At 35.6% G+C, this 24,709-nt stretch overlaps 1 protein-coding gene across 1 annotated transcript in view; it reads left to right on the plus strand.

The window, feature by feature from the left end:
* Positions 1–24,709, plus strand: part of Kiaa2026 (KIAA2026 ortholog) — a 77,670-nt gene that overhangs the window by 5,354 nt on the left and 47,607 nt on the right. The window contains exon 2 of the mRNA XM_028764071.1: positions 16,702–16,902. Coding sequence (XP_028619904.1) covers positions 16,702–16,902 — 201 coding nt within the window. The remainder of the gene's footprint in view (positions 1–16,701; positions 16,903–24,709) is intronic.

Consider the following 24,709-nt stretch of genomic DNA (forward strand, 5'->3'; position numbering starts at 1 on the left):
TGTTTGTTTTGCTTTAGCTGGGAAAGACTAATAAATCTCAGTGGTAGGTAATATTATCTATCCAAACCTTTTGCTGTATCATCTTCTACCTGAGCCCTGTAAATGTTCTAGAATTATTCATGCTTAGAGATATTGGGTATATATACTTTGAAGCAAGAGAAATTTTTTTAAAAAAATTAATTGTGGTTATTGCTAAGTAGAAAGGTGCTAAATTTATCCACCGCCCTCTTTCGTTTCCTTTTCATGGAATCTTGAGTACCCTAAGCTGACCTTGAATTCACTGTGTAGTGCTAGGAATTGAACCCCAGGACTTTGTGCATGCTAGAAAGGCACTGTGCCAACTAAGCTACATCCTTAGCCCCTTTAAAAAATATTCTGCATGTATTCCTAAAGTTTATATAGTAAACATGTTATTTTGTTTGTTGAAAGATTTTATTGAAAAACTACTATTTACAAATTTAAATAAAATACATAGGTAAAAAGTTGGGTCTGAGTGTGAGTCATCAGGGCTGTGATATAGTATACTTAGTGTTTGTAGTTGTAACTACACAGTATAACTGCAGGTGTTTAATTTGTCCTTCTACTCTCTTGCTTTTTCTGCAATGACTGTGTATTGCAGTTGTTTCTTTTTGGGTTTTGTTTTTTAATTTCACTCAAAATATAAAACCCATGAGTTTTCTAGGTGCAGTTTGAAAGATTGAAAATAGCTAATACTAAGGACTGAATCCAAATTTTACTTCCTAAAGCTATTGAGTACAGACTTCTGAAAGTATTTTCAGATAGAAATAACTCTAAGAGTACTATTTTTCAAATGTTAGTGTGTCTTAGAGTTCACATTTGTCTCTTGGTGTTGGAATCCATTAAAAGATTAAAAATAGTGAATATAGAAAATAAAACTGCTTCACCTTATAAGTGTTGCTCATCTGTGCTGTGAGGTTTGTCTTTTGTGTTAAAATCAGTGAAAGGCAGTGCTAAGAGATAAAATTCAGGAAGTGTTTGAATTGGTAATTTGGCACATGATATTTGCTTGGGATCTTCTTTTCCCAAGGATATCCCTCTTTAGATACATTCCATTTGTTAAAGATACATTTTGTTTCAAATGATAGCATCCTAATTTGTAGGAAGGACAGCTTTGTTTTGCAAAAGACTTGCAGGTTAGCAATTGAAAAAATTTCTAATCTAATCAAGTCTCTAAAAGACAAATCATATGATTTTTTTTCTTGTATATATAATGGTGTAGAGCATATAGTAAAAATAAAAGTTGGATTATTAGGCATGTGGAAGAGTGAAAATAAAGGAGAGTCAGAGGTGATGGAGATTATACTCATTTATATTCACATAGGGAAATGTTTATAACACCATTGTACATTAATACATGCTGACAAAAATAATTTTAAGGGGAAAAATTGAGTTGGAAAGATAAAGAGGTCAATAAATGCCTACTATTAAAGGGAGCATAAGGACCTGAATGTGGCTCTTCAAACTTGTAAAAAGCTGGATATATGCACTGGGAGAGAGGTGGGGCAGTGCAGAGACAGGCAGGTTCCCAAGACTTGCTGGCCAGCCAGTGTAGCCAGTTGAAAAGCTCTGGGTTCAGAGAGAGACCTTGCCTCAAAACAGAAGGTAGGGAGGATGAGAAGGATGTCTTGGTGATTAAGAACACTGTTGCTATTGCAGAAGACCCAGGTTTGATGCCAAGCACCCACATGGTGGTTTCACAACCCTACATGACTAGTCCTAAAGGATCCAGTGTCGTCTTATGGCCTTCCTGGCACTAGGTATACACATATTGTGCACATATATACATGCAGGTAAAACACTTGTACACATAAAAGAAAGTAAATAAATATTGTCGAAATAGTAACATGAAGAGTAACAAAGAAAAACACCAAGCCTTGATTGCTGGCCTACATATGCATGTCTGCACTAACCCATGCATCCACACATAACACCATTTAAAAAAAAAACAATAAATTATAATCTACTAGCACATTATATGACTTCTGTGGTAGTATATATTCTCAGCCTTTTTGATCAACACCAAGAAACCTTTTCCACAAAATGTGCACTTAGGTAGAATATTATTTTCCCAGTAGCATTTCATACTTTTGTTTTTATTTTTTATATTTCTTATTATATGTATTTATTTGTATGTTTATGTGTATTTGTACACACATACACAATACCATGCTTGTAGAGGACAGAGAACAGCTTGAGGAATTCACCTTTATTTTTCCATCATGTGTGTCCTAGGGATCAAACTCAGATCATCAGCCTTACCTGCGAAGCAATCTTATGGCTCATATTTTTGTTTTAGAATTGCTTTTGAGACAAGCCTGATTGCCCATGCCTATAATTCCTGTATATGGAAGGTCAAAGTAGGAGAATTAATTCAAAGCCTGCTAGGCTTTATGAAGCCTTGGAAAAAAGTAGAAACAAAATACTACACCATACTTGGTGGAGCATACTCTTGATCCTAGTTCTTGATCATAGAGGCAGGGAAAATCCAAAACCAGAAAACAACAACAACAACAAAAAGCTCTTTGAAATTTCACTAAGTAAACTATTTCTACAGAGACAGTTCAGAATATTTTCTCAGGTTTGTCCTAAAAACAAGACTATATCATACAGAAGGAATCAGGCCATTTAAAAAACACATTACATATTTTTCCTGAAGTTATAAAAACAATGTTTTTGACATACCTGAAAGTTTTAAATAAGAAGATGAAAATATTAGGAAATAATCAACGAAATTGAAGACATTTTATATTTGCTTTGAATATGTGTCCTTAGAGTATACTACAAATACATTTGTTCTTGACTCCTATTTTCTTCTCAGATGCTGCCTTATCTGAGACTTCCTAACCATTCTTAAGTCACTTTCCTCTTTTGGGTCACTGTCACCTTTAATGTGCTTTGTTTTTGATAGGGTTTTGTTTTGCAACCTAATGCATAATATCATTCCATTTATGTCATATATAATAATTTCTCTCTGAGCACAGGAATTTTTTCTACTTGGTGTGCTGCTATTTAACTTTTGTGAATATTCACTTGAAATTAAAAAGTAAGTGACTCTTTAAAACAAAGGATTTTAGTAATTACTTGTTGAGTAGAAAAGAGGCTTCATACTCTCTTCCTCAAGGAATGAATAGAGTTTTTAGAAGCCTGATGAAATTCATGTTTGAAGTTGTTAGTTTGGCCAGTTTAGTGAGACCCTACTGAAAGGGCTTGGGGACACTGACCTTGCCTGCTTTGGGTGAGGTGCTGGTAGCTTCAGCTGTCCATACTACAGAAAAAGGGAGGGAGGAAGGGAGGAAATAATAGACAGATGTACAAATGTGTGTATATAATGAAAGGTAGTGTGGGCTGGGGATGTTGGTATTACAGCACTTTAGCAGAAGGATTTCAAAGATCTCATACCAGTGGGAGTTATACAGTGAGACCCTATCTTAAAAAAAAAAAAGGCAGTGTATAGTTAATGGTTAATGTGTGCTAGCTATAGTCTAGACTGAATCTAGACTGAATAAGAAGAGAAAGTGAGTTAAGTAACAGTATTCATTTCTCTGTGCTTCCTGACTGTGGGTCCAGTGTGACTATGTGTCTCATGTTCCTGTTGACATACTTTGCCTGCCATGATGGACTGTACCCTCAAACTGTGAGCCAACTATCCCTCATTTCCTTAAGTTGCTTTGTCGGGTATTTCTACACATAAATTAGAAAAGGAACTAATAGAGCTAAGAAAGAAAAGAAAACCACTTTGACTAACTCTAAGTTGATGCCATCAATCATACCATGATGGTTTTTAAAGGAATTATAAGTAAAACTATATCTTACAAAGTTTGATATTTTATCATACAAAGTTAGCTAGTTTTCTAGTATTTTCCTCATTTCATTCTAAAGTATAACAGTACTCATGATTGGTTTATCAGTCTAGAGAGATAGTTTTCAACCTTCCTAATACTGTGACCCTTTAATACAGTTCCTCATGTCATGGTGACACCCCCAACCATTAAATTACTTTGTTGATACCTCATAACTGTAATTTTGCTACTGTTATGAGTCATTATATAAGTATCATATATACAGGATGTCTGATAACCCCTGTGAAAAGGTTAGTCATATCCCCACCCACCCACCCACCCACCCCTAAGAGGTCTCGACTCACAGGTTAAAAACCACTGGTCTAGAGCAAGGAAGAGAAAAAGCCTGTTTTGGTTGCCTGTGATATATAAAATCTTAGCAAAAGTTTTGAAATTATGTTTTAACATTTTAACACTAGTTAACATTTAGTGTCACTGCAACCTTGTTTGAAAGGCTTTATATACGACGTTGTTTCCATAGCTCTTAAGATACTTAGGAGAGACCAGAGAAATGATTCACAGGATAAAAACATTAGTTGCTTTTGCAGAGGATCCCAGTTCAGTTCCCAGCATCCACACCAGGTGGTTCAATACCACCGTGAACTCCAGTTCTGGGGAATCTAGTACCATTTTCTCTCTTCTTTGGGCGCTGACACACTTTACGCATGCACACATGTAGGCACACATATACATAAAATAGAACCCTTTAGAAAGGTAGTTACTGAGTTCATGAACTGTTTTACAAATGGAAAAATTGGGTACTAAAAGATTAGTTTACCCAGACTAATTAGTTGTAGGACCTGAATAGGACTGTAGATGCTTTGGCTTAACAGCCAGTATTTAACCACTGTGCTGTTTCCAGAAAATGTAGGGATTGAGAAAAAAAGAATCTCTCTACTGAGAGACTGTGGAGGAAATGGTTATAAGGAATTTCAGGGCATGGGGCTAGAGACTGTGTGTTGTAGGATTTACAGTATTTGTAATATTATTAAAAATAGCTGGGCAGTGGTGGCGCAGGCCTTTAATCCCAGCACTTGGGAGGCAGAGGCAGGCGGATTTCTGAGTTCGAGGACAGCCTGGTCTACAGAGTGAGTTCCAGGAAAGCCAGGGCTACATAGAGAAACTCTGTCTCGAAAAAACAAAAAAAAAAAAAAAAAAAGAAAGAAACAAAAACTAACGTAAGCCAGGTATAGTGACATATGTTTTTATTCCTAGTAGATGAGACAACAAGGGAAATGGATCTCTGAGTTTGAGAGCAGCTTGGTCTCCATAGTGAGTTATAGGCTAGCTAGAGTTACACGATGAGACCTTATCTCAGAAGCCAAACCAACAGCGGAGTTCATAAAAGTAACTATTATGGAAATCCAAAGAAACTAATCAGCAATTTAATGATTAATGTTTGCATTGTTTATTAATTTAAGAAATGTATATCTGGTAGCAAAAGCTAAATGGTATAAGAAAGAAATTTTTTCTTATAAAGTCTCCTTAACCTAGGGAGTTGGCTTAGGAGGTAAGGTGCTTGTTGTATAAATTAAGAACCTCAGCACTCACATAAAAACTGGGTATGGTAATGTATTCCTATAATCTCAGTATTGGGAAGCAGAGACAGGAGGATGCTGAGGAGCTCAATAGACCAACCAGTCTAGCCAGTTAGAAAGCTCCAGGTTCAGTGAGAGAGCCTGTCTTAGAAAATAGGGTAAAGACAATTGAGAAATATACCAGAGATCAACTTCTGCTCTCCACATACCTACACACAGGTAAGGCATTTGCACACATATGTATTTTGCACATGCATGCACATGTTATGGGGAGAGAGAAAGAGACAGAGAGAGAGAGAGACAGAGACTCTTAACCAGCAGTACAGTCTATTACTGTTTTGAAACCACAATTGTTTCCTATATCTAATTGGTATCTAATAACTATTTCAAATATGTTTAAACCTGTACTAATGGCTTGTTTTGTTATGATAGTAGTGGTAGTTTTCCTGTTGCTAAGCCTATGTAGCTTTGGCCAAAACACTTGTGTTTTTTCAAGTTTCTTCCGTTTCATTTATTTCCCTTATTACAGATGTCAATTAATTCTGAGCTTATGTATTTCTAATGTTGCTGCTTAAGTTCAAACCATTACCATTTCTTACTTGTAGTTTCCTAATTTCTTTTTCCTTCGAGTTCATTTTCTGTCTATCAACCATTTTAAAATATATATTGAGAGAAATTAGTAAGTACTCTTACAGATAAGTGCTTCACTGGCATTTTGGGTATGATAAAGAATTTACCTCTGTTCTTCCTACATATCTGCCAAACCACCTCCTCACCGTCTATTTATTTAGTTAGTATTTAGGTGCCGTGGCTCTAGAGTGGAGGACAGAAGACAAGCTAGGGAGAGGAAGGGCTCTCTTTCCATCGCATGAGTTCTGGGGATCAAGCTTGGGCCATTAGGCTTGACAACAAGACATCTCACCACCCTCTAAACCATTTCTCATCTCATGGCTGTTGTACTTGATCTTTTATTTTGAACATATATTCCTAATTTCTTATTTATTTATTTATTTATTTATTGTGATTTTGGTTTGGTTTTGCATGGTTGGCTCCCACTGTCATTTCCTCAGATAAATTATTCCTGACTGAACTAAGAGTATATAACTTAGAACTTATGTGTATTTTACTTTGAGTTTCTAAGTCTTTACTATAGCAGTTGTACCAGTCCCTAGCTACACTACCTATCGGTGTCTAACTAATGATGAATGAAGGCATAAATAAGATGAAAAAACTGAGTGGTTCTATGTAGTATTTGTTAGTCAAGAAATGAAGTTGAATTCCAGCTGTTTTGTTATTCTTGTGTGCAGCCAGTTATTGCAACATCACATTTCTCCATTGTTTTGAAATAACATCTTTATGATAACATCCTGGGTGTATTTTGAACTCTCTACTCTTGCTGATTTTTACTCATTTGTATTTCTTTAATTTTGTGATTTTAAATTTCTTTTTGTGTGTGTTTGGGGGAGAGGGAGAGAGAGAGAGAGAGAGAGAGAATATACATGCATGTGCATTCTGCTCACATGTGTGTGGAGGCCAGAGGACAACTTAGGTGTCATCCTCAGGAACACTGTCCACCTCATTTGAGGCAGGCCTACAGTAGTGACCAGCAAGCCCTAGGGATCCTCCCTTCTCCATAATCTGGGATTACAGGTATATATTGCCCCACCCAGATTTTCTTATCTGGGTTTACATGTAAAATTAGGCCCTCAGGTTTACAAAACAAATGCTTTTTACTGAGTGAGTCCTCCTCTTCAGACCTTAAAATCCTTTAACATGTGGTAAAATGGGTCCTCTGCCAAAACAAATATATTTATCTGGTTACTTTTCTTCTATTTTTCTATAAGAAGTTTGTCTTTTTAGTAACTTGATGGATTGGACATTTGTAAAAACTTATGTTTTGGTCCTTTATCACAAGAAATATATGAGAAAACCATATAAATTACTGATTCATAGAGAAGATAAATGGTATTTTTGTTTGTGAAATAAAAGATAAAAAATATCAGTTCAAGCATTAGATATTTTCTGTAGATATCACAATATTTAATTGACATAGGCTTCTGATTTCAGTTTTGTTGTTAGCTTTTACCAAGTTCCTCCTACTTTGTTAGGACTTGTTACTTCAGTTTGGCAAAGGCAAAACTTGAGTTTTCCTCTGTATTTTTGTGCCATTATCAAAATATGAAAGTTTCCTGAGTTTATAATCTACTATTTCAAACTCTTAGAGATATAGATTATAGATATAGATATAGATACAGATATAGATATAGCTTGGTAGGGAGAAGAGCCAGGGCCAGAAAGCTTAGATACCTGCCTGCCTCCTTTGGAACTCATTACTATTCAAGTATCTTTTAGATAACACAGACGTGTTTGGACAGTGAGTTAGTAACTCACTTAGTAATGAGCTTATTTATGTTCTGCCTGCACTGAAACTTCTTGAATTATTCCATGTGGCAAAGAATAGCTCTAAGCAATAGTAATATGTTTGAGAGCTAACTAGAAATCAAACTTGCCAAGGTTGGTAAGGCACTGTTCAGACAGCATTTTTATATTAAAGTAAACAACTTTAGGTTTACCAATGTACCCTAAATTCAAATAAACAAAACTGAGACATAGATTTATTCTAAGCAAAATGTGTGGTTTTCTCTGGACCATAAGTTTCTTTTCTTTTTTTTTTTAATTTATTTATTTACATTCCAAAAGTTGCCTCCCTTCCTGGTTCCCCCTCCCCAAGTTCTTTACCCCATCCCCTTCTCCCTGAGAGGGTGCTCCCCCACCCACCTACCCTCCCACTCACCCCCACCAGCATCCCTCTTCCCTGGAGCATCAAGTTTCCACAGGATTAAGTGCATCTTCTCCCACTGAGGCCATACAAGGCAGTCCTCTGCTACACATGTGCCCGGGGCCACAAACCTTCCCATGTATGTTTGCTCCTTGAGTTTTGGCTTAGTCTCTTGGAGCTCTGAGAGGTCCTGGTTAGTTGACACTGTTGTTCTTCCTTCAAGTGTTGTTGACACTGTTGAAGGGGGTTGCAATCCCCTTCAACTCTTTCAATCCTTCCTCTGACTCTTTCATATTGATCCCCGACCTCAATCCAATGGTTGGCTGTAAGTATCTTCATCTGTCTCAGTCAGTTGCTAGTAGAACCTCTCAGAGGACAACCATGTCAGGCTCTTGTCTACAAACACAATGTGGCATCAGTGATAGTGTCAGGGTTTGGTGTGCGCCTGTGGGATGGATCCCAAGTTTCTTTCAGTCCGCTCCATTTTTGTCCCTGCATTTCCTTTAGACAGGAACAATTCTAGGTTAAAAATTTTGAAGATGGGAGGGTGGCCCCTGCCTAAACTGGGGGCCGTGTCTATCTGTTGGAGGTGATCTCTTCCAGTTCCATCTCCCCACTGTTGGGCATTTCAGCTAATGTCATCCCCATTGAGTCCTGGTAGCCTTTCATATCCCAGGACTTTCTAGAGGTTCCCCCTGCCCCCTAACCCTCACTGCTGCATATTTCAATTCATTCTCCTGGCCCTCTGGGCCTCCCTTCTGTCTCTGCCCATACCTGATCATGCCCCTCCTTTTCCACTCCCCTCTCCCACCCAGCTCCCTCCCTCCCTCCCTCCCTCCCTCCCTCCCTCCCTCTGCCTCTCATGATTATTTTGTTCCCCTTCTAAGTAGGTTTCAGGTGTCTGTCTACACTTGGGTCTTCTTTCTTGTTAAGCTTCCTATAGTCTGAGTTGTATCATGAGTATTTATCTCCTTGTATAAAGTTCAAAATGTGTAGTTTTAAAAACTTACAGTGGTCTGTCTTCAGTTCTGGGTAATATTTTTATTGATCTGCTGTTTCAATAAATATCAAAGGCATAGAAATGTTTAACTTGAAGGGTCTCTGCAGTTAGTTCCTACTGAAGTTGTCTTTGACTTTTACTAAAGACGAATGCTTTCTTTCTCAACCTTTGGCTTTTAGGTTGTTCTTTCTCAGTCAGTTTGGAAAATTAAAGAGTTTAGGTCATTTACCAATTAAACTTTTGGTCTGTTTTTGCATTTTTAAGTTATTCCTTAACTCATCTTTTCAGTATTCTTTTGCTGGGTTTTTCCTTGATCTGTAGGTAGTTCCTGCAATTGTGCCTTTAGAACTTCTATTTCTGCATTACTCATGTCCCATGGCTTTACTTACCAAAAGATTTCCAGGTCAATATTTTAAGCCCTCCCTCTCTTATAAAAAATAACTTATTTCTGTCCATATAACTTCTTTTTTTTATTTTTAGTTTTTATAGAGACAGGGTTTCTTTGTAGCCCTGGCTGTCCAGGAACTTACTCTGTAAACCAGGCTGGCCTCAAATTCAGAGATCTACCTACCTCTGACTTCACAATGCTGAAATTAAAAGTGTGCAGCACAACTTTCCAGCAGAACTTTTCTAATTAGTTAAATAACTACTACCTCAAAAGAATTAACTGTTTCTAACCCGAATCTTTGTTTTCCATTGACTTTCAGAATTCTTTTAGGTTTTTGTAGGCATTGTCATCATTGTTTCAGCCAGAATATATCAATCATCTTTGATATTTATACCTTTAATTCCATATATACACAAACTGTCAGTATGTTCATTGTTGAATCTTTATTGTTTAGTAGATGTCTGAATGAATTTGAATTATATGAATGGATATTCCTTCTCTACTTTTCTATCCCAGAAAGTCTTAATTGTGTTAAGTTACAGTTAATGGTCTTGATAAAAGGGTGACTAGATGCTAGAGAACTTGAGTAAAGTAGGAACTGAGAGGTATCCCTTTAATTTCCTAACAAGAAGAATGAGAAGAAAGATTCAGTGGAGTATGTATGTGCAGGCAGTTGCCATGTTAGACTGCAATGTGAATCAAAGGGCTAGCAGTTTAGGTTCAAATATTTTCAAGGGGAGTAGCTGTTTTTCATTAGACTTTGACATGATTTTATGCTAAAGGAGTGCTCAGGAGAATTCATGAAATATGAGTATTGAAAACCTGTGCAACAATTGGTTTTGGGTCAGAAGTGTTTTTCACTGAAACATTGACAAATGCCTAAATTTAGATAGTCTTAGTTTTTCAAAAGTAGAAATTAATGGATATCTTACTGAAGAACTACTTTACTAACTTGTAGTGAGTGGTAGTGTGAAGTTTTTACATAATGATAGCATTAGAAGTGGCTATTATGGTGGTTAAGAGAGGATGTTAACTACTTTCAAAGAAGTAGTCTTTCTCTAGGTTGAATCCATTTGTTTATAACTAAAAAAAAAAAACTGCAAGGCTTTGATTTTGATAGTATTGCTTAGTAGTAGAAGTATATGAGCAGAGGGACTTTAGGCTAAGATGTAAAAGTAGCTAAATACATGGGAAATTTGGTCAAGGGAGGGAAGAAAACTTGCTAATACATTTTGAGTTCCAGCTTATTTATGACTAATGAAAAGAAGCTGGATTCTGTTAGAGCAAATGAAAGTCAAGGCAAGATACTCATTTTCTGGGTGAGCTGAGAATTTTAAGTAAGAATAATGACTAGGGAACAGAGGAGGAACAGTAGAAAATAAGAAGTAGTTGTGATTAGTGCTTTCTTACAGATTTTTTTTTTCCGAAAAAAAAAAAATCCTGGATATCAAGTACCTTAAAGATGAAAGCAGTAGTCTCCAAACTTTAAAAAAAAAAATTTAGTATATAGTATTTGTACAAAATGATTGGATTCACCAAGACATTGTCAGTTTTCTAAATTTTTATAAGCTGATCTTTGAAAGAGGGGGGAAAAAACCTAGTGCGTGTACTCATTTGTATTTATAAATTGCAAGTAAGCATTTCTCCAAGCATTAATAGTACAAAAATTATTTTTTATGAGAGCATTGTGCTTTGTTTGTCAGGAATTGGTTTAATACTTGCCTGTTGAGGTATCTGAAACTTCTTTTATGCTAGGTTTATTTGGGTGCTTGGTTTTAACGATTAGTACAGCTTAGAACTCATAAAGATGTAACGTTTGGATGGAAGAAGTACATACCCGCTGCAATGACTATGTTGCTTATCTATCAAATGTGCCCAAGTTTTTGTTGAAGTCCCTAGTAAAATTTCTTTCTTTTCTAATTTCATTCAGTTGTTCTTGAAAACTAATACTTAGGTTGTGCTTTGCTGTTAGTCACCATACACTTCTCCAAATGCATTCTCCACCCTTGTATACTCTGCTCTGTGCCCCAGGAGGCTGATTTCTAAGGACTGCATCAACTGGTCTGCCTTGTCCCCTGACTTCTGATTGGGTTCAGCCAACGGAAGGCACTGACAGGAGGACCAAGAGGTAGGAGTATTTACTTTAACGTCTTCCTCTTTCCTGGCCTTCAGGTTGTGGGTAACTGTGCTCAGTCATTGTGTGGCACTCTTCTTCAATTACAATTCTCTTGGTCTAATAACTATTCCCCATTCCCTTCTCTTCCTCCTTTAGGCTTAGAGTGGGAATAACTCCTTGTTATAGCATAGATCCAGGAACACTTCATCATCTCTTCCTAGACTACTCTTAGCCTTGCCTGCACATTTGTAAATAGTCCCTGCATTAAACAACACTTACTGTCTTTTACATGTTCTTTCTTACTATTGGACCCTGGGTAATAGTTATAGTTATGTTTTATTTTTTTTTAATGAATGAGTTAACAGTAAAACTTTTCACTTAGAATTTTAAACAGATTAGATAATTTTATTTCCAGATTATAATTGTGCGCTTTCTCATGTGTGTGTCTCCCCCCAAACCCCCGTGTGTGTGTGTGTGTGTGTGTGTGTGTGTGTGTGTGTGTCTATATGTGTAGGATTGAACCTAGGACTTCGTGTTTGCTAAATATATTCTTTACATACTTTTGAGCTGTACTTCTATACAAATAGTTGTATTACTAATGGCATTCACATTGCTTTTAGTAATATAAAAAAAACCTCAACAATGGAAGCATTTCTAAATATCTGGTTTTAATAGGTATCTATGTGTATTTATCAAGTAAATAGCAAGTATTTTTATATCAGTTTTTAGTATTAATTACTTAACATCAATTTGCTTCTTGTTAATACTTGTTTTAGCCATTGTAAATAGAATTTAGTCTTTGAATTCTGAAATTCAGAATGTATTAGTGTAGAAGACATTTTATGTTTTAAAGGAAAAAAACAATAGAAACAATGGTAAAAACTCAATGACTCAGCTATAATTATTGCTAAGGTTTTGTGTATAGTTGACATTATATTCTTTTCAAATTACTGTCATGCTGATTTCATGAAATAATTTTCCCCATAGGAAGAAAGTAGCTTGGTTTTTTTTTTTAAGGGACAAGTTATTTTCATGTATTTATGTGGTTCTTGATCATTTGACAGTTCCTTTTAGGAGGTGAGGGGATATTTATTTATCTTAATTTATAAGACTTTATTCTCTAATAAATAAAAACCAAATAACATGTTTAATCAGAACTCTTATTGTGGACAAATATACATAGATTGGAGTTTAAAATTTTAAATATATTTGTAACTGAAAATATGAAACAGCTTGATTTGTATCCTTCCAAAGATATTTAAACATGCATGCACACACATATATGTGTATGTACACACACAAATGTCTATATATAAACAATATGTATACTATAGTTAGGGATCAGAAAGTACAGCCAGTAAGGAGAGGAAAGTTCCTTATATTCCTGGATCTTTCCTTCTGGTTGGGGATATGTAGGTTTTTTTTTAAAATAAGTTTTTAATTTTATGTGCATTGGTGTTTAGACTTCATGTATGTCTATGTGAGGGTGTCAGATCCTCTGGAACTGGAGTTACAGACAGTTGTGAACTGCTACATGAGTGCTGGGAATTGAACCCAGATCCTCTGGAAGAGCAGACACTCCTCTTAGCCACTGAGCCATCTCTCTAGCCTCAATAGATATTTTTGTAATTGAAAAAAATTTTCCATACAATATATTTTGTATTGAAATATATCATGTTTTTCTTTTTCCCAGATCCTTTCCACCTCCTATGCACCCAATTTTGGTTTCTCCCCTTTCTTTTTAACAAACCAAATCAAGAAACTCACACATAAAACTCACACAAAAATGGAAGCCAAATATATAAGCAAAAGACCAGTAAATACAAAACAACGACAACAAGAACCACCCAAAGCAAGTTAAGACAAAAAGTGTACAAAATGCCATTGAGTTTGTTTTGTGTTGGCCAACTACTCTTGAACATGGGGCCTACTCTGAAGTGATAACAAGTGCCATTTGCAGTTCTTGCTTAGGGCTGAGAGCCAGTGTCTAAATTTTCTGCTCAGTGCTTGGACCCTGTCTGAACTGAGCCTGTATGGGACTTGTGAGTGCTGCCACAGTCACTTGTGAGTTCTTATGTGCTTCAGTCCTGTTGTGTCTGGAACTGGAAGACACTGTTTCCTTGATGTCATCCATCAGCTCTTGCTCTTACAGTCTTTCTCCCTCCTATTTTGCATAGATCCCTGAGTTCTGCCAGGGGTGGGGTATAGACAGTTATTAAGTAAATACTATTTAACACTGTGTTGATAAGTAACAAAAAGACAAAGAAACCAGTATAAGGTCATAGAGTGATAGGGGAGGTGTTATTAAACATCACAGTTAGAAACCTTTTCAGATTTGGTGGCATCTAAAAGATGGTTGAAATGAGAGGCCTATACATGAGCATCTGGGGAAGAGTATTTTTATGGAAGAGGAATGGACTGCAAAGATTCTAAGGCAGTAGGTACGTTGGTGTGCTTGAGAATAAGTGAGAGACTGTCTGACATGCAGAGAACAAACACTTAGAAAAGCAGAAAGGGTGCCCTTAAGGAGATGAGGACCAACCATATAACACTAGGTCTTATAGATAATAAGAACATCTATGTGTTCTGAGTATGACTAGAAGATTTGAGAGGAGACAGCAAAGTAATGAAATACTCCAAGTCACTTTTAAAAGTGTTACACAGGTGTCTGTACTGAATAGAACAGAATGAAAGGAAAAAACCTTGCCGTGAAGCATTTGCAATAATCTAGGTTACATACACAAGCACACATACTTCTAGATGCATTTTATTTGTGATGTTTGTAGATTACATTATTCAAAAACTTTTTTACACTTGCGAGTGCACATATAAGCACCTAGTCCTCTCAGATGAATTGGTTCTAGGGTTTGTTAATTAATGTAATCTGGGCCATGGAGATGGCTCAGCCCGTAAAGGTCCTTCCTGCCAAGACTGATAACCAGAGTTCAATCCTTGAAACCTCCATGTAGAAGCAGAGAACCAACTTTCATTTGTCCTCTGAAACCATACCAGCCTATGCACACACTTGTGCATGCGTATGCACAGACACACACACACACACACACAGAATACATAAATGTAAAATTCTGTTAAAAGGTAGAAAGAATGTACTGACACTTGAAAGCAATATTCTTATCTCTACAGGCATATTGTGGCATGTATGCCCTTCCAAACATGCAATGAATGGAAATTTTTAAATTAAAATATTAATTTTTAAAAAAGATAACAACTGCCTGAAATAGCGAGCCAGATTAACTCAAACTCTCCATTCTTAGAAAACTAATGTTCTTCTCTATGTAAAGCTAAATCAGTTAATGTTACCTCCTTGTAACAAAAAAAAAAAACCCACTAGTGCAATAATTCAATAGAATCTATTCATGGGATCTAGATGCCAGTGAATGTAAGAATGATAAGTCCTTCTACTTTATAGTCATAAATCAATGTGGATACTGTTTAAAAAGGGTAGGACTTTAATTATATCTCATAGTGTAAAAGTTTATGCTTCAGTGACCTTGTTGACAGTTTTTAGGAAAGCAAGGAAATACAACTATTGGCAACATTTAATTCACAAAAGTTCTTTTTTGTGTGTCTGGTTGCTTAAACAGAGGGAATATAGATTTATTAAGGCAAAGCAAGAACACTCAAGAGTGGGGGGAATATCCAAGGGAGGGGTATCCATTATAACTTAGTGCAAAGTATTTTGAGTGATTTTGAGTATTTGAGTGATATGACTGAAGTTTGCCATTGTAGAAATAACGTGTGAAAATTTTAAAGACTTTGGCATACTCTAAAAAGGTAGAAAAGAGATTTTATCTGAATTTTTTAAAAAATGTATTTTTTGTTTGTTTGATTGATTGAGATAGAGTTTCTCTGTGTAGCCCAGGCCATCCTGGAACTTACTCTGTAGACCAGACTGGCCTCTGTTTCAGAGATCTACCTGCCTCTGCCTCCTAAGTGCTAGGATTAAAGGCATGCACCACCATCACCAGGCCTAAAATTTTTTATAATTACTGTTTATGTAATAAATACAGTCCTAAAAATCAGTAGTTGGACTAGCCTTTAAAACTTTGCAAGGTCAGTATAATATTTTCTTTTCCAGGGTAAATATATTCTTACTGACCCCTCTTCCCCCTCCTCCCGCTTTTTGGCAGTATTGTAGATCAATCTGAGAGTTGTAACACTTGCTAACTCAAAACCATGTCCTTAGGTGTATTGTCAATGTTTTTAGTCATTTCAAATTCATTAAGATGATTTGTGAACAATTAAGTGAACTGCTGAGATACTATTTTTAAGCATTAGACCAGTATCTCAGTAAATTAATAAAAATATTGTAAAAGACTCATTTGCATTGAGATTGTAAAGGAATTCTAGAGTTAAAATTCTTTTTACAGTTCAATCAGAAGTCAGGTTTCATTACATTGTTCATTCATATTTCTATTGATAATTTCTTTCATTAGTATTGATAAGTAATTAATGTTACAGAATTAGTTAGATCTCTTTGTAAAAGCACATTAAAATGAGCTTCTAATGTATCCATTCATGATCTGTTATTGCTAGGCAGCTGTTTTCCTTGGGCCTTATAATTCCTTATTCTCAGCCCATGTAAGATAATTGCTGTATATTGTAATACTGCACTTGTTAATAATTTCCCGAAAGTATGTATGTATCAAAAATCTTCTTTCTCAAAATGTTTTAGATTATTGTACATTTTCTCATACATTAATAAACAATATGATCTCTATTTCAAACAAAGCTTTCTATTAAACAATTAGTGTTTTAGTCCTTAGTATGAATGCTTCAGGCTTATATTTTTTAAATGTAGAAGAGGTACTGTCCCTCAATGGATTTTATGAAAGAGTTAGAATCTTGTATAGAAAAGATAAAACTCAAACATGACAAAGAAAGGTTCGACTAAATATTTTGTATGTAGACAGAAAAATTCTACTTAAGGTACTAGTTGAAAGGGTGTGTTGCTTATCCAGAAGATTTGACCTTGTGAATTGACTTATTCTTCTCCAAGGCACTTGAGAGAAAAGACAACGATAGCAGTTACATCTAGAGGCTATTATGGATTGGAGGAGGAGAAGGGAACTGCATGTACTTCAACAAGGCGTCGGTCAACACCTCGAAGTTTGGCAGGTTTGACAAGTGGAGTTTTTGAGTCTATAATGGTTCAAGTTTTGAGACAGGAAGAACAGCTGAGAGCAAAAGAAGAAAAAAGGTAAATGTCAAAATGTTTAATGTTCAGATTTACAAGAATAACTTTTAAAAGTGTAGCTCCATTTATATGCCAATATCACATTTTGGTCCCGTTTTAGTAGGATTCTGTATTTAGTAGTAGTGTACTGTCAACAAAATATGAATTGTTAATGGATCACAGTGAAATTTGTTTTAAAGTATACTTTTAAATTGTAAAACAATTATTTTGACACTATACAAAAATAATATTTAGAAAACATTTTCTAATTTTCTAGAAATCTACTCAGGAGAACTTAAAACTACAGCAGTTTTTATATAGACTTGTAATTTTAGAATGGAATCACACACCTTTAAAGTACTACCAACTCCAGAAATAATGACATTTAAGAGTCACATAGGGATTGGCATAATGGCTCAGTAGTTAAAAGCTCTCGCTCATCTGGCAGAGGACCTGGGTTTAATTCCCAAGGACTCACATGGTAGCTCACAACTCTTTAACTCTAAATTCCAGGGAATCAAACACCCTCTTTTGGCCTCTTAAAGGTACCAAGCATGTACATAATACACAGACATAAAACACCCATACACATAAAAAAATTAAAGTTTAAAAAAATAGAATGACATAAATCCATCTCTGCCGTTTCCTTCATTTATTAACTTCCTGGATAACTGCTTGTTTTAGACTCTTCAGAAAGGAGTCTTGTACTCAATTAGTGGGTACCTTTTTGTGCCTGGGAGCATAGAGTAATGGCATTATATAATGTTTTATTTGTAACAAAAGCAAAATAGAGCCCCAAGAGGTAAGTGAAGCTCATTTCTGTAATTGAGTAGTGATTTTACACAAAATCAAATCTCAAACTATACTAGGAATATTTGCTGATATAATTAGGATTTGCTAGTGCTAGTTGAAGGCAACTTAAACTATTTTGTTGCTCTTATATTAATAAATGTAACTTGCTTTGCTAATTGTCATGATACTTTCAGCAATCTTAACCTTTTTTTAAGCAGTGATTCATTTCAGACACAACTATGAATACAATTCCCCCGCTTGTACAGAGCCTCAGAAAGTTTTTCTGCTATAGGAAATGAGGATTTTTAGAAAGAATTAAAATTAACCTGACAGTAGTGCATAAATTGATTGGAATGGAGTAGCCAAAAATTGGCAGACTGGTGGAAGACAGTGGCTCCATTACTTGTTACCACGAGCAGAGAGAGATGATATTGCTCTGGGAAGGCCTAACAAGACCTTATACCTTCCTTAATAGAAGTAGAGAAAGGGCATAGCTAGGTGTATTAGCACTTGTCTTTAATCCCAGTACTCAGGACTCAGGCAGGTCTGTGAGTTTGAGGCCAGCCATACACAGTGAGAATGACACTATATTAACAAGGAAGAAAACTTGAGTTTAGTATTTAGTGAACCAGGCTGAGCTCTCAACATGTGTGTAATCAGTTTATATCCTGAGCCACAGAAAGTAAAGTAGTTTGTTGAAAGTCACATAATTTTTGAGCAGTTCATATGCCTGTGTTACTAAGCAGTACATTACCCTGTGTGTGATTTGCAAAAAGTCAGAATATCAAAGAAACTAAGTTTGAAAATGAGAAGAGACAGAGAACTTGCCTAAAAATAAAGGTATTGAGATGATGGCAAACATTTAAGCATCCAAGTATGAGTGTATTGCAAGAAGCTAGAAATAGTTCCAAATCATCTTTTCTTCCAGCCTTACATGTATTTATGTGTACTCATGCCACAAATAAACAGAGGAGAATAAGCTATGCACCACCACACCCAACTCCCGTATGTTTTCTAATTTAATTGTAAGAATTCTTTGTATACTCAAGATGCAAGTCATTTACCAGACAAATATGACTGGCAGAAGTACAACATACTTGTAAATTTTTAATTATAAAAATTAACTCATTATTGTACAAATTAGCTGGGCATGGTGGTGTCCATGCGTAGTCTTAGCACTTGGAAGGAGCTGGTAGGAAGATCAGGAATTCAATTCATCCTTGGCTACACTGGGAGTTTGAGGGTCAACATGGTGTATGTTGGTCTGTGTTATGATCCTGTCTCATAAAACCAGATTTGGGCTAGGGAGAAGGCTTAATGGGTAAAGTGCTTGTTGGCAAAGCATTAGGACCTAAGTTTGATCCCTACTACCTGCATAGAAAGCTGAGTGTGGCAGCACACATCCAGTACTAGGAGGCAGAAACAGGAGGATCCCATGGCTGTGCTACCCAGTCAGTCTAAGCAATTGGTGAGCTCCAAGCTCAGTGGGAGACCCTGCTTCAGAAAATAAGTTGGAAAGTATTAGAGGAAGACACACAGTATCAATCTCTAATTTCACCAAACACATACTCCTCTGCACACATCTGCACATACACTTGCATGTACACATTCAGGTATACACACACACATGCACTTTTAAGTTTTAAAAAGAAAAGCGAGCAAGGAAAATTATATTATACTAGCAGACTATATTGACTTTAGTGATAGTGTGTGTTCCCAGCTGTTTGGGTTGATATCAGCAAAAAAGCTCTTCCATAAAATGTGTACTTAGAATATTATTTTCTCACTAGCATTTATGTTTTTATTCAGTAAGAGACCCTTTCTCCATAAAATGAGGTAAAGTGCCTAGTGTGATGAGATATGCCTTTAGTTCCAACACTTGAAAAGCAGAGACAGGTGGATGTCTGTGAGTTCCAGCCCACCCTATTCTACATAGAGAGTTCAAAGACAGCAGGACTGCATAGTGAGACCATGTATCAGACAAATCAAACAAACAAACCAAAACAACAGAATAAGATGGAGCACAGTAGAAGAAAACAATCAACATTAACTTTGCCTTCACAATGCCACAGGCATATAACATACACACAAAATAAAATATATCGTACATATTAATTGATCAGTTTGGTGTTTGAGTATTTTATTGAATTACTATAGCATATATGTCCATCAAGAATGTTACCCTGTAGTTTTCTTTTTTGTTATTTCCTTTTATTAGTTTTGATATCAGAGTAAGACTGGCTTTGTAAAAATGAATTTGGAAGCATTTTTTTCCCTGCTGCTTCATGGAATTGTTGAGGGAATAGTTTCTGGTACTCGGGAAGGAGTTATGAAAAATTCTTTAGAAACTGTGACATCTCCCATTAGGGTTCAACTCAAGCTAAGGAGGGAGCCAAAAGAGTAAAGTAAATACTTGATCAGTTTTCGGGGATCTCCATTGACTGAACTCAAGGGCACCAAGAGGATGAGATTGTCTGTAGATAATCTGTACCGCAAAGAGTGGGGTAAATGTAGAGGCAAACAAAAGATACTTGCTACAGTATCTTTAAGTTATTCATATCTAAAATTACAAATGTACAGGCTTACTTCTTAAGACTCAACATTACTGCAGGGCCTTTTTTTGGTGAATGATATTACCATCTATTGAATTGTACAGGTTAGAAATCTGGAGTTCATTCTAGAAATGTTCATATTTCTTACATGCATTTTGAATACACCTAAGATTATGCCAGTTTATTTCCCAAGTATCTTTCATATCTATATATGTCTTTTGTTTCTGACTTCATCTAGTTCATTTATCCTTTACTTAAACTAAGGAGATTGTTTCTTTATTGGTTTAACAGTATCTATGCTTTACTCATTCTAGTGTGTTTTACACATTAAACTATATTGAGGGCTGGGGGTATAGCTGAGCTGGTAAATTTATAGTTACCTATCTTTAGGAAAATGATGGACAGCAAGCTGTTTGTGCTAATTGGTACAGAGAGGGTCTTTTGATTTAGAAAACATCAATATAGTAAGTCAAAGACTTTTAAAAAAATAAAATTTGTTATAAGTACATATTGGCTCTCCTTACATAAAATCTGTGAATCTAGAATTTAGGGGTGTGTGTGTGTGTGTGTGTGTGTGTGTGTGTGTGTGTGTTTAGTTTCTTTGTCTTATGGGACAAGTGCTGAGATCTCAGGCATGTATCATCTTATTCAGCATAGAATATGATGTTATCTATAGTTATGATAGTCCTCTCATGTTTACTTTTTATAAAACTTAATGTTTGGATTACCAGAAATTATATCCATTAATATTCATTGTTTCACATACCTGGATGAACTAACTCATCTTTTGATTTGAAATCACAATTTGTTGATTTCAAAGTAGTTTCTACATGTTTGTAAAATAAAAATTCTGACTTTATAATTTATTTTCAAATTTTCTTAACAAAAGATAGCAGTGACATTTGACAGTTATCACCCTGCATTTTTATAGCTCTCTAGTCTTTTGCTAATTTCTTTTTTAAAGATTTGTATATTTATTTTATGTGTACAAGCATTCTATCTGCATGCTAGAAGAGGGCATCAGATCACATTATAGATGTTTGTGAGCCACCATGTGTTTGCTGTGAATTGAATTCAAGACCTCTGGAAGAACAGCCAGTGGGCTGAGCCTTCTGAACCACTGAGCCATCTCTCCAGCCTTCCTTTTACTAACTTCCCATACAAATCTTGACATCCAGGTCAAATGCCAAAAACCTTACATGCTCCTAACTGCTCGCATCTAAAGTGAGGGCATGTAACCAGGTATATATTTCTTAAGAGGAACTGCTGAGACAGGAGTGGCAGTGGTGGTAGTAGGAGTTTCTGATTAGTTTAGATTCTTATTTTCAGAGGTGTGAAAAACTACTAGCAGCCTAATTTTTCTGGAGAAATACATAGATATAATTTAGGTTACTTTGTGCTTCTTTCTTTTAAAGATTTGTGTCTCTGATCCTACACAGGGCTTCTATAACTTTCCTAGTAAACTTTAAATTCTTTTTTAGTTTTAACTTTGAGATTCTGTTGTTAGCAGAAAAGTCAAAAACCTGGCTGATAAATTTGTTATGAGTGGTTAATGTTCCTAAAATGTAATATATATGTTACTTATTTTAAAATGCAAATACCTTAGCTTCCCTTTGTCCTGCCTTCAGTTTGCTTTTGTTGTAGTGTTTCCTTAATGGATAATTTTCAGTGGAAGCTTCTGTGTTTGTACTGTGTTTTACAAACTCTTGAAAAGAGGGGTCTATATTTTTTTCCTCCTTTACTTATAATAAGCACTCACTAAAAGTTTGTAAAACTAGTAATACTTTCAAATGTGATTTTTTTTTAGTAAAGCCATTTATTATTAGCAATTTTCTTTCTAAATTATTCATAGCTAAAATACCTATAGAATTTCTGTTATTTCATACAGTAGCAGGTAAATGTAAGAAACAGACCTGTAAGAAATAACATAAGAGCCAGTTGTTTCGTTCATTTAACTTTTTAAATGAGTAATTGTGGGCGTTATGATTCTTAGTCTTTTAATATTTCCCCAAACAGAAGGCTTAGAATCATGAGCTAACATTCTAAAACCATGTACTGTTTTCTCTAATTATTTAATCTATGAGTGCTCTGTCTGCATGTATGCTTGCAAGCCTTCAGAAGAGGGCGTCAGATCCTATTATAGATAGCTGTGAGCCAACATGTGGTTACTAGAAATTGAACTGAGGACCTCTTTAAGAACAGTCAATGTTCTCAACTGTTGGGCCCAGCTTTCTCTTATTCTACTACTGTGCCTTTCAATGAATTTTTGATGAGCTGGTTTTAAAAGTCTTTATCAGGAAAATGTGGAAAACTTCAGACAGCCTACACCAGTATGTGCCTTTGACTAGTTAGTAACTTACTATATAGACTATGACTGCACTTGCTTCTGTTTCCCCAGTGCTGGGATTAAAGGTGTGAGCTACATTGTCTTAAAAAAAAGCAGTGGGGAGACGAGGGGAATGGTTCCAGTGTTTAAGAGCACTGGCTGCTCTTGTGGAAGACCCAGGTTCAATTTTCAGCACCCAAATGGGGAGGTTCACAACCCTCTGTAATTTTAGTTCCAGATAGCCAGTGCCTTTCTCTGTCTTCCACAGGCATTAGGCACACATGAGGTTCATATACATACAGGCAAAACACTCTCATATATACATTTATATATATAACACATTATATATTATATGTATCATATATATATGTATATATATTTTAGATAAATTAAAAATTGGTAGATTACATACATTATCTCTAGAACTCTAGATGCTAAGGCTCTCCCATTCCCTTTTTACCACATTGTTGAGAGTCAGTTCAAAACTCCATAGTCCAGTTTTTAAGCCTAGAATGTGGTACTCACCAGGAAGATTTCTACAAGGTCAAGGTTAGCCTAGAGTGTATAATGAGCTCCAGGCCAACCTGGGCTGCATAAGTGAGACCAAAACAATAAAGCAAACAAACAAAAACCCATAGCAATATGTGCTTCCCTCCACCTTCTATACCCCTCCTTAGTGAAGCCAAAGTCTTAAACTAGATTCTAGCATCCTCCCCTGGAAAATACAGTTCATGGTGAGTAGCATTGTGAACAGTGTCCCTTAAGTAACTGTACATAGTGCATATAGAGTTGTCAGCATCGGATTTCAACTGCATGGCTCTTCTTCTAGGGACCTGACCTAACAGACTGTATATATTATATCATTGATTAATTTCCTTCCAAGAGTAACCAGTCGATGCTAACTTTAGTCTGCCAAGTAATCTCTGTACTTAACACTCTCTTACACCAACCTGCTATGGAATTCTGAGGAAGTCATCTTCTCATCATTCTACGTGAGTTCTTTAGTGTCTCCATTAGGTGAATAGTTTCAGAAAATACCATGCCACTAACCTAATAACCAAAGTCTCCTTAACACTGATTTAGGCAAAAATAGCCCATAATTTTTTTTCATCTGCTTAAATTTTCTCTTTTATTCTTCTCCTAAGCACTGGCTGCTTTTCTTTCCATCTCTTCAGAAACATGTAATTTTTCTTTATCAGTACAAAGAATAAGTCATTGATATTTATGTATTGCCTCTAAAATACCATGATTCTGTTTCATTCTCTTTCTCTACTTGGGGCTCATTATTGGTATTATCACTATTATTATTATTTTATTATCTTATCTACTCTAGTATTTGGTATTCCTTCATAGGAGTTGAGCATACTGGATTCAAATAAAAATTAAAAATTTAATACTCCCAGAATCTGATGCTTTGAAGGTCTGACATAACACCACAAATGTATATTTTTACACCTGATGAAATTTACACTCAAATTTAAAAAGTTTATATGGGTTGCATTCAGTGCATGGGCTCATTAAAATGCTACATATGCATAACACTACCTTCAGTCAGCATGTACATGATGCATGTGGAACATAAATTAATTTTATGTTTAAATTTGGATTCCATCTGCAAGATACTTTAAGTATATGCAAAAACTATGAAATCCAAAACTTTTTGTCTCCAGCATTTCTAATAGAGATACTCAGCCTATTAATTCATTCTTTGGGCAAAAACAAGGTATGCCATGTTTTGTTTTGTTTTGGTTAGGTTTTTCATTTATTTTTATTTTATGTGTGTATTTTGTTTACATGTATGTATGTACAGCACACATGTACCTAATGCCTATGGAGGCCAGAAGAGACTGTCTGATCCCTTGGAACTGAAGTTACAGACATTTATGAACTGCCATGTGGGTGCTGGGAACTGAACCTGTGTTATCTGCAAGATGAGCAACTACTCTTAATTGCTAAGCCATCTTGCCAGCCTTGAATTTCTTTTAAATGTGGGGTGGGGGGTGAGAGACAGACAGAGATAGGGGGCATGCATTACATATATATATTCCATATATGTGTGTAAGACAGAGGACAGCTTAATTACTAAGCCATGTCCCAGGCCTTATATTTTATTTTATTTTATTTTATTTTATTTTATTTTATTTTATTTTATTTTATTTTA

This window comes from Grammomys surdaster, unplaced genomic scaffold, assembly GCF_004785775.1.
Source record: "Grammomys surdaster isolate TR1022 unplaced genomic scaffold, NIH_TR_1.0 141, whole genome shotgun sequence".
NCBI lineage: Eukaryota > Metazoa > Chordata > Mammalia > Rodentia > Muridae > Grammomys > Grammomys surdaster.